This window comes from Limulus polyphemus, unplaced genomic scaffold (assembly GCF_000517525.1).
Source record: "Limulus polyphemus unplaced genomic scaffold, Limulus_polyphemus-2.1.2 Scaffold3326, whole genome shotgun sequence".
Classification (NCBI taxonomy): Eukaryota; Metazoa; Arthropoda; class Merostomata; order Xiphosura; family Limulidae; genus Limulus; species Limulus polyphemus.
In genome coordinates, this window is record NW_013668936.1 from 39,079 (window position 1) to 50,620 (window position 11,542).

General features: G+C 32.3%; 1 protein-coding gene across 1 annotated transcript in view; it reads left to right on the plus strand.

The window, feature by feature from the left end:
• The first annotated feature begins 812 nt into the window (after window positions 1-812).
• Window positions 813-11,542, plus strand: part of LOC106469154 (adrenodoxin-like) — a 13,900-nt gene continuing 3,170 nt past the window's right edge. The window contains exons 1-3 of the mRNA XM_013929619.2: window positions 813-1,195; window positions 4,902-5,014; window positions 6,375-6,507. Coding sequence (XP_013785073.1) covers window positions 933-1,195; window positions 4,902-5,014; window positions 6,375-6,507 — 509 coding nt within the window. The 5' untranslated portion in view covers window positions 813-932. The remainder of the gene's footprint in view (window positions 1,196-4,901; window positions 5,015-6,374; window positions 6,508-11,542) is intronic.

Sequence of the window (11,542 nt, forward strand, 5' to 3'; positions counted from 1 at the left end):
AATGGTGAAATACATTAAATAATCATCTAGTTTTGAGAAGCTTAAAGAATGTTCATCACAAATGAATATATATGTATGTGTGTCTTAAGTTTACCACGTTTATAAAAAGTACATATTTAAGCAAATATTTACTGAATTTAAAATCTAATTATTAGGCAGAAAACAGAAAATTCCTCAGTTGACCTAAAACTGTATCTAACAAATATATATATATATGTGTGTGAATTTTATTACACCTGAAAATTTTGCCAGCGCAGATTATGTTAGATATGATTTTAATACTATGGGCCAATAAACTGAACAATCAAGTTAACTTGTTAGTTTTGATAAAATAATCTCATTTATTTATGATGTTTTTAAAAGTATGTGTTCTCAAAGGATGAGGAAAATGTTTATAATTTATTTGAAAGCATTATTTTATTAGTCCTGTTTTCCTAAATGATAACTAATTATCGACTACAAATATTTCATTGTATAAAAATAAGTAAGATTCGAAACAATAAAACTGATGATAAAATGTACTAAGTTTGCAAATTGATAAAGTTATCGTCATTGTCGCGTGTATAAAGCTAACCTAGTTAAGTTCATCTGCACCAACTGCAAAATATATAATAGTAAGATTACGTGCTCACCTAAAAGAAATGAATAAAATCTCTTTTATATACAAAATATTTATCATCTTTAAAGAATATTGTTGTTCTACTAATAAAATAAAATAAGCTTAAATATTCATGATTTTCTTCAGTTCTTCTGTTTTTCAGCATAAACATTGTTGTAGAGGGCGCTAAAAATTAACTCTAATCTCAAATAAATAGTACGCAATCACGTGTCTTACTATTATAAGGGCGTTGAAGGTTATATATAGTATATTTTCATTTTATTTCTTAAATTAAATAAATCTTTAATTATTTAAAAATAAGAATATTTTGAAAATGGCAACAAAAAAACTAGGTCTACAGTTGTGTCGTACATCAGGCCAATTTCAAGCTCTCGCGAAGTTGATTAAATGCCAGTCTAACTACGGTATTGTCAATAGCATCGCCGAACCGCTCAACCACATGTATTTTACTATTTTCAGACCAAACGTTAAATCAGTTCGCGGTATTTCAAAAAACTCTTATATTCAAGAAGAATGGCTAAAGCCAAGAGGCTTTCGAAAATTTAGTTCATCTGTCCCTTTAAGCAAGAAAGATAAGTAAGTTCCTAAACATTCAGTTTTCTTATAATTGTTTTCAAATTCTATTGTGTATAGTTATGGTTTAGTATAAATTATAACTGTCCTTGCATACCCGTCCATGAGAAAATTTAGAATTTATGTCCATTAGCCATGTTACTGCTAGAAAAATAAAACTGCTTTAACTGGAGCCTAACATGTCGGTTTTAAAAATATTGAACTTGGGGCTCTTTCATCCTCAGTATACAGTACAAAGAAATTGGAGGCGTTTATCCTATTAATCCCTCAGATAACCCTGTAACCTTCAAAAAAGATCACCACTTACCATTATTTTCTCTAATGAAAAAGGGATCACATCCTATCTTCATAAGATAACCCATGCATCCCTGGAATTATTCTGACAGCCCTATTCCAAACACTTTCAATATTCAAAAAGCACAGCACATGAAAATAAGAAAACAGTGATGAAACTTGTATATAAAGCTGGTAATTTCTTTATAAATCATCAGTCAGTTTATATTGATAATGGTCTCCCATGCTTTGCGTTTGTTTCATTACTGATACAGGTGTTTTTCACTTGAAATGTTGCATGTGCACACTTACATGAATGATATACCTCCCAACAACAGTTTGCATATTTGGTGTGCACAATTTTTATATTAATGTATTTTTATGCTGATAAATAACCTTTTGTGGAACACTAAAAAAAAAAAAAAAAAAAAAGAAAGATCAATCTTCTAAAAGATCTTTTGATCCCCCAGTTAGCAATAATCCACAACTGCAACCAGTCAAAAACCATGGACTACAAATTGGCTTTTAAACTGTTTATGAACTAGGTTTCTTATTAATTTGGGGCATTGTTGCTTACATGGTCCTAAATATTATGAGTAGCACAAAAAATACCATCAGTATTTTAATTAATCCCCATAATTACTGCTGGAGTCTCTTATGTATTTTACATAATTTTTGTCAATTCTTTAAGTGTTATAATAGGCAAAAAATATGAAATTAATAAATATGATACAAAAGTTGACCCCATTGGTAACATATGTATAAAAACAAGTCAGTTTTATGGTTAACATTTTGCTTCTTCATACCTAACCACCTTTCATCCCACTTAACTAACTGAGCAACTCATTCCTTGCTCTGACTGAGTTAATTTTTTCAATCTTTTATGTGACACCTTAAAAGAAGCTTTCTGAAGCTCCAAGTAAGTTAATTCCTCTCTTTGCCCTCACCCATACAAGAACTAGTGTCCTCAAAGAAAGGTAATATGTTTGTAAGACAGGATCTTCCCTTTGTCAAGCCACATCTTATATGGGGCTCTAAAGTTTTTTTTACAACTGAAGTAGTATATTCTGGCCTAAGATTCCCTAGACAATGCATATCTGCACCTCCACTTTAATAATTGGAGTTGTATTAAACATCTTCCAATTTTCAGGCACTTGGCCTCTGTCCTGTCTCTATCAGAAATGGAAGCAAATAACTTAGAAGTCTGGTTCTTATTATCTTTTAAAGCTAGAGTAAATATTACCAGGCCCAGAAGCCTAGTATGTTTTCAAGTTTATTGTTTTTTCTAGCATTTTAACAAATGCTAAATTAATATCCATATCACACACTTCCAAAACATTTTGTAAGACTTTGTGGTCTACTTGCCAAACTATATCATTTTTGTAATTGATATTACCTAAGCTATTAAAGATATTTCTAGATACTTGCAATTTATTTTAAGCTTTATGGAAAGATACAGCAATGCTGGACTGAATTTAAAACATGAAGGATTGTATATATAAATGCCTTCCCACAACAGGCTATAGACAGTGAAAGGCAGTAGAAGCTGAGATGTTGTGGATGTAAGCACTCAGCTTCGTACCCTTATTTGATTGATGATTTTTTTCCATGACGGCTGACAAGATTTATATTGGGGTTTGGATATTGTCTGATAGATGGGATATCCCCAATTCATTTGGGTGCTATTACCATACATATTATCCGTTATGACAATAAGTTGACAACCAGGACCAATAACGGTATTATGATATTTAATTCATTACTGTTTTATAGTGCTGATTTAATCGCCTATAAACAATTAATGTAATCAATAGTTTGTAAGCTACTTATTTATTTATATATATATATATTCTTTATTGTACAAAACATTTTATGTAGGTATATTGGACAATTGAGTTACAAGTTTAATGAAATATGATATTGCAAAAGGAAATAAATTTAGATTCACTAAAGGAATATCTTTCTTTACTGATCTGTTAACTTTTTTTGAGGATGTTATCTGGATGATAGAAAGGGAATGGACTTGATATACTTAATTTCCATAAAGCTTTAGATAATGTGCCACACTAAAGATTAGCTTGGATCTTGACCGGGTGGTGGACATGTTTCTTAATCCATTGATACAGTGTTTTGTAGAAAAGTGAATAGAACTTTAAGACATATGTGTGTGTATATATAGAGAGAGAGATATTGATTACAAGTTTAATGAGATAATTATATTTCTATAAATCACTATTTAGGCCTCAATTGGAATATTGCATTCAGTTTTGGTCTCCTTATCAAAGAAAGGATATTGACTTAAAGCAAATGGTGTGGAAAAAGGCTGCTAGAATAGTTGAAGGGATGGGTCATTTTATGCGAATATATATTAACTTAAGTTTTCTCCTGAAAAAAGTGTAAGGGGGGGGGGATTTTACTGAAGTTTGCAAGATAAGTTGAGGCTTAAGTTTTTACATTTTCTCAAGGATGGGTGTGCATGAACAGCCTAACAAACCCTTGTTGTACATATGCAAGTCAGTTAAAAACATTATAGTATATGCTAATGTTATGTTTTATTATAACTTTCAAGTTTGTTTTTAGTTATTTTACATGGTTTTCCTCTTTGTAAGTGATCATTTTTGATACTAGATAAAATCTAATTAATTTTTATTAACTGACTTTAAAATTTTCAAAGTAACCATTAGCTTAAGTTAATAAAGATTTGAAGATTCTGCATGTTCATGTGGATCATTATGTACAATATTATTTTCTAAAAAACTCGCTAACACTTTACCAATTAACAGCCCTTCCAACTTTGTGAGAGTATTTGTATTATAATTGTCTTAAATAGTACAATCTTTCTAAACCCTGAACACTTTCAAACATATTGTGATGCCGCCCCAATTGTGGAAGGAGAGCCTGTACTTTGGCTTGTACTAAACTCCTCTAGAAAATAAATAAATAAACCGTTATATAAAGAATGTTTATTTCACTATTTATTAACATACTGAGATATCACATCCAAGTGTAAATTATATTTGGTACAATTAATACATGCTATACACTGTATTCCATCTAAACATCTCGTATGTAATTAATCTGTAACTTTTTTTGTACATTCTCATACAGAATCAAAGAAGTTGTTGAATGGTAAATTTCAAGCATTTCATTAGAATGTGAAGTGTATTGATCACAATCTAATTGTTAATGTGTACATGGTGCTACTTTTTATGAAGGATAATAATATGATAGGAGTGAATGGTGTACTGTGAATTAACTTATTGTTTGAAACTCTGTGTTTGAAATTATTTAAATATTGGATATGTAACTTTCAAGTGTAAGTGATAGACCATATAATCAAAAAAATGCACTGAATAGTGAATAACTTGGTATTTTTATATTAAAAAGTGAGTCAGTATATGTAGTTTTTAATAACTAAACCTTTTTTATGGTATAGGGTGTCTGTAACATTCATCAAAGATAATGGAGAACAAATTACTGTTCAAGGCAAAGTTGGAGAAAACCTATTAGACATAGTCATAAATAATGATGTGGACTTAGAAGGATATGGTAAGACATCTACTGTATGTTTGCAGAATCTGGCAGTCAAAGATGTACTCCAGCCATTTCCATTCCAAAAACAAGGGAGAATGTTATTTATTAGTCTTCATTCCTGATGATACTCTAGGTGTGATACCAATGTAAAGCCAGTATATTATTAAAAATTTGTTGTTTATAGCTGCTAATGCTAATCTTAAAATGTTAGAAATATTGCCACGATTAACAGTTCTGTAACAAAAAAAAATGTACAAATTATTTGCTGCTTGCAGGGTTTATTGACAAATCCATCTTATGTTTGTTTTTAAAATACCTTTCTCTACCTTAACCCCTGAGATTTGTAAGTTACTGTTCATTATGAACATGTTAGAAAAAGTTAGTTCCATGAGTCATAATTTAAAGGGGAGTTGAGTATGAAGTTTTATGACACTTGTTATATCTCAAATATTTATTTTATACATTTACCATAAACTGTTATTTCTTTATAAATGCTTCCTCTTTGTGGAAACGAAATTGTCTTGTATCTTACATACATAGTGATGTCATAGAAGGTCTTTGGTTCTCTAGAGACCATCAAAACAAATATACTAATTTTTATCTTTTTTAGCATTATTTCTTATATGCATGTATTTTTAATACTTTATTTTACAATGAGAGAAAATGTTCCTAATTATATCAGTTAAAATCTTTTGGTATGTCTAAGAAATTAGTATGTTGACATTTGAAAGTAATATGTAATCAAAAGAAGGGCCACTAAAACCTTGCAGAATTATACCTTTTCAGTAACAATGTATTTTACTTGCACACTTAGTTTGAATATTAGGGTAAAACTGAGAAGTGTATGTGAAAAACTTAGCTAATTATTAATATCTACAAATTGTAAAATGTTTATCTTATCTTACAGGAGCCTGTTTTGGTTTTAATAATGGATTTTCCATAATTCAGATATGTAGATTTCGAAAATAATATTCCTTTTTTTCTATCACATAAGGATTTTTTTACAAATTGGAAAGAAATAAAACTCTTACTCAGATCAAATTATTATTTTGTTTACCACAATAAACAAAGTGAAGAAAAGGGAAAAACATTGATGTCAAATGAATATGCATCATCATTCATCTTGATTTTATTTTTTGTGTGTGAAATATATGCCTTTTAGTCTCAAAACTATGTGTTGTGGTCTTTCTTTTATATACTGCATTACGACGTTTTGTGAAATATCTTTACATGGTGGATAAAAATAGATATTATTTTCAGATTCAGCATACAAGAATTACTGTAGAACATGTAAAAATTACAAGAGTATAAAACCATCACAGGCCTGTTTTTTTAATATATATACAGATAGTAAAATGTTTATCTTAACTTACAGGAGCCTGTGAAGGAACCTTAGCTTGCTCAACATGTCATGTGATTCTGAAACAAGAAGACTTTGATAGAATTCCAGATAAGCCCACAGATGAAGAGCTGGATATGTTGGACTTAGCATATGGCCTGACTGAAAGGTACAGATCTTTTGTTTTTATACATAAATATAAATACACTTGGCTAAACATTTTAATTTAAAATTAAAATTTTTAATATTATAGCTTTGAGAAGAAAAAAAAACATATTATAAAATGATTTATCAATCACCCCCTCAATGTATTTGCAAATTGGGTAATGATGATTAATTATGTGAGTTGAAATACAATGACTTTTCATTCAACTTACATTTATTAATGAAACAGTTGATAGATGTGGTTCTACATCTTCACAGTTCATGAGAATCATGACATTACATTTCAGTATGGTCAATAAGAGTAGCTCATTGCCAATGTTAAATGCTTAAAAATGGGGGGGGGGCACAAATCGCATTTCAAGTTTAGTTTGTGTGTGTGTGTGTGGGGGGGCTCTTACAAAAGACCAAAGGGCTGCTAATTACTATCATAGATACAATATTTGGACTAGAAAGATTGAACAATTTATTGTAATTCATAAAACAGAATTAAATATATAAAACTAGATGAATAATAGGATTTTTTTTAAAAGCCAATGATGAAGCAATAAGTGCTTTTGGGTAAATCCATTATCTGAAATAATGGGAGAATCAAAGAAGACTTTTTTTTTTTGCATTCTTGTGCTCGCTCTCATGACAGGAATGGTCTGTTAGATTGATAATTTGTAGCATAAATCCACATGTTAGAAGAAAAAAAAGAATCATAATTGTAAAAAAAACTGGGGAACAACACAGTTGAAAAGGATGGAGGAGATTTGTCCTCCTATGTGTGATATCTATGGTGTTTAGAGTCACTTGATTGTTAGTGACATGTCTTTCAAGAGCACTCTGTACATGGTTAATGAGGAGGAGTTTTGATGGGTGTGAAGTCACTCATCCTTTTTCAAGGAACACATCTACTAGTTTGGCAGTGGGCATTATCATTTTGTAGGTTAAAGTCTGGGCCACTTGTGTCATCATGCGCTAGTGCAAGAAGTCCTAGGATGTGGTTCTTATCATATGTAGCATTATTGGTATCATACCACAGGATGTAGAGGTCAGTATGTTCACCAGAACTTAATTCATTCTACTACAATATGCATCACGAAAATTGGATAAATTGGCTTCTGGATCTTTGTAAATGAGTACATGCCTATTATCTAGCTGCAACATTGTAAGCAAGCTCTCTTGCTATGAGTAGAATATATCAGACTGGGCATATTTTATCCATGTGAAGTTTGTTTTTAACTATGTACATTGCTGTCATGACATCCAGTTGCAACTGCAAACATCTGATTCACTCTCACAGTTTGCAACTTATGACTATTAAAGTGAACAGTGGTCATCTGCTTGCATTTTATATCCAAACAACTGTTCCGTTTGTTTAGAAGCATTTCCATATGAATAAAACATCCAACTACACTATCCTACCAAAAGTCATGGGGACATGGGTAGTTATGAATAAAACATGTCTTTATTGTAAGAAATTATTAGCGTGTTGGCCCGCCTTTGGCCTTAATGACTACTTTAATGAGTCGTGGAAGACCGTCTACTAATTTTTGGTAGAAAGTTGGTGGTATTGTGCTCAACTCCTCCTTTAAAGCATTAGTAAGCTTCATTAATGAAGAGGGCCATCTTGGTCTTGCCCTGATTCTGTGTTCCAGTTCATCCCAAAGATGTTCTAGCGGATTGAGGTCGGGGCTCTATGCTGGCCATTGCAATGTTCCAATGTTATTCTCTTCACACCACACGTTCACAATCCTTGCTTTGTGACATGGAGTGTTATCATGTTAGAAGGGTAAGGGCCAGTACCATAAAATTGCCACAATATAGGACACACAGAATTGTTCAGAACATCAATGTAGGACTCAGCATTCATGGGTCTATGCACTGCGACCAATGGACCTAGTCTATACATGAGAAGTACTCCCATACCATGATACCGCCATCTCCAAACTTCACTGTTGGGACAACCCACTCAGATAATAAAGAGTTCTCCAGGCATCTTCCATATCCAAACACATGCATCAGACTAGAAGAGCGTGTAGCATGACTTGTGGCACTACAGGATCGATTCCTGTTGATCCACGGTCCAGGTTCGGTGTGCCTAGCCCCATGCCAATAGATGGGGTGCATTTGTTTTTGTTATCAATGGCTTGTCAGCTGCAGCTCTCGACATGTCGTGGAAACACCTATAGGATTGCCTGTGGCTGCTCACATTTCCAAACACAGATTCTTTAGGGTCTGATGGCGAGATGAGGTAACCAGCCTTCTCAATTTGTGTCGACTCCTGTCAGTCAGTATTTTACACCTACCTAGTTGTTTCTTGGGCTCATTGTCACCTGTGAACTTTCATTTCTTCAGAATGTTGCCAATTGTCGATCTGGGAATGTTTTAATTGTTGTGCAATAGCACTTACAGACATTTTACTAAAATGACATCCTACTATCCTTCCCCTCTGAAACTGTTAGCTATTTGCAAGTACTTATCGTTTGGCATAAGAGTTCGAAATGACTCTGAAGCAGACTGCTGATCATATCCATTTTCCAATCAGAGGTGCGTCCCATGACTTTTGATAGGATTGTGTATATTTATTAAGTCAATCAAGTTTCAGGGATAATTTGGAGTTCTTTGAAGTCTATAATTTACTGCTATGTGATGACTGAAAATGTAAATTAATTTTAAGATATAAAAAGGATTTTTCATGCATTCTTACGAAAAGCCCCCCCTCCTCTCTCTCACACACACACACACTTTTTTATTATAATTTCAGGTTTAACCATGCTTGAAATATGTACTTTTTTTAGACTTGGATGGAAGAAGTCTAAAGGAATTGGTTTTGAGAGCAGTGGTTGTTTTAAGCACATGCAACCTGTGCAAATGGGGCCCCAGTTCAGCAAGGGTCCTTTGCCCTTTACTGTCATTATTCAGTTACATTGTATGTTTTAATCAACCTTGCAACAAATTAAAATTAACCTTCAGACTACTACAAGCCAAACTATCGGAAGTTTCTCACCTATAAATAAGATGCTTAGTTTCAGAATTTTTCTGCCCATCCCTCGGTTTATATTTGCTAACAACTTATCATCCATTGAGTATATAATTATCCATGTTTTCTTTCTTTCATGTGATTTTCTTCTCTTTCACAAATTTTTATTACTAAACTAATCTGAGTTAACATTCTAGCTGTCTCTTAAAGTGTTTTCCAGTAGTTACTGTTGTAAAACTGAACATTCAGATATCATAGCATAGTCTTACCGCCAAAAATATGGATAGGGGACCCAGAATTGAGCTTTGTATAGAGCATCTGTGGGGCAAATAGCTTCACTTTTTGAGACACCCTAAAGACAAGTATAAAGCACAATGCTTACTTTGTAATAAATCTCTCTCTATGAGCACTGTTAATCCATGCAAATGGAGCAAACAAGTAAGCTTATTGCTGTCAAAATGGACAAAAACACATTTCTGTATTGGAAGAAGTTCTGCTGCTGTATCACCTGTACCGACTCTGCAACAAATCGTGTGTGACTTAACTGTGACAAATCTATTCATTTCTGTTAAAAATAATACTAAAGGATGAGATTATTTGGGCAATGAAATGCCTTGATTGCATTATTAAATTAAACCTTGTGTGAAAGTAAGTGATATTTTAGCATGAAGTTTCTCAACAGTAGCATTGCTTGGACATTTTCTCTTAGACAAAGAAAAACTGTATTCATAACTACATTTGGAGTAGCTTTACATTTACAGTCACAGAAGATTGTTTTGTTCTCATGTGTGATGAGTCTGTTAACAAACCACTTCAGCTTAAATAGGTAGATTTCCATGGATGCTTGTGAGAATAAGTGAAAGTGTGTTAAGATATTTTGGATCTGAATATTTAGGACATGATACAGTTGAGGATATAGAATAGCTTATCATAGCAATGGGTTTGAAAGGTTTGGTACTAATGGTAACAGCATTCAATGTGACAATTCACTGAAGCAGAATTTGCACTTTATCCATACACAGGACTGGTTGTATCAAAGAGAATGCTCAATTATGATGGCAGTGTGTTTGAGTGTACTCTGTAAAAGCAATTGCATGAAAAATGACGATTGTGATGAGATCCTGAAGCAGTTTTCACATTGTTCAAGGAAGATATTGTAACAAAGAACTCTTGTCATTTTGATTGTCTAAAAGACTGTGTGGACACATTTTCCCATACCCACCTCTCTGAATTGTCTCATTTCAGTTTTATGAAATTTAACAGAAATGTTACTACTAGCACTTTCACACAGGCATGCTTCAGTGGAAGGAAGTTTTCAATGAATAAAGAGGTCATAACTGAAAACCTTAAAGCTCTGTTGTTTCACAGAGAATCATCAGTCAGTGCCAGGAAAGTAAAGATGATAATGCTGAGAATAAACTGGACCAAGAACTGAGAACTAAATCAAATGCAGTGAGAAAAAAAATATTGTAAAGAAGAAGGATTAACGTTAAAAAAATTGAAGTTGACCCTGTAAACAAGTTTCAACAATTGAAGAATTCATGTTATGTTCAGATTAATAAGTAGGAACAAAACATTTTATATAGTAAAGATATAATTTAGCTACAGTATAAATTCTTAAGTCTCCAACTGAATATGCCTTAAGGAAGTAGTTGAAACACAATCGAAAATCCTGGTACATTGGAATATATTCCTGATAAATATTTAGCCAAATTTATATAGCATGGTAATTAGAAGAAAAGGCATCAACCCTAGGCTAGCTCTAGTTTGATGGAATTAATAAAACTACTATAACTATGATAATCAGTAATATTTTTCATGATACAGAAATTGTACAAAACTACAAATTATTTATTCTATCTAAATTCTTTACTGTAGTGCATACAATATAACATTAAAACTGATAGACTGATGTCACTAAATACTTACCTCATTAATGTGACGTATCCCTACTGATGAAATACCCATGTAATCCAGATTTGTTTAAATATGTATTGGACTGTAATCTATACACCTGGAAAAAAGTTAAGCACCCCTGTGTTTTTTCAAGTGATTCAGATTCGACGTTCTTGTG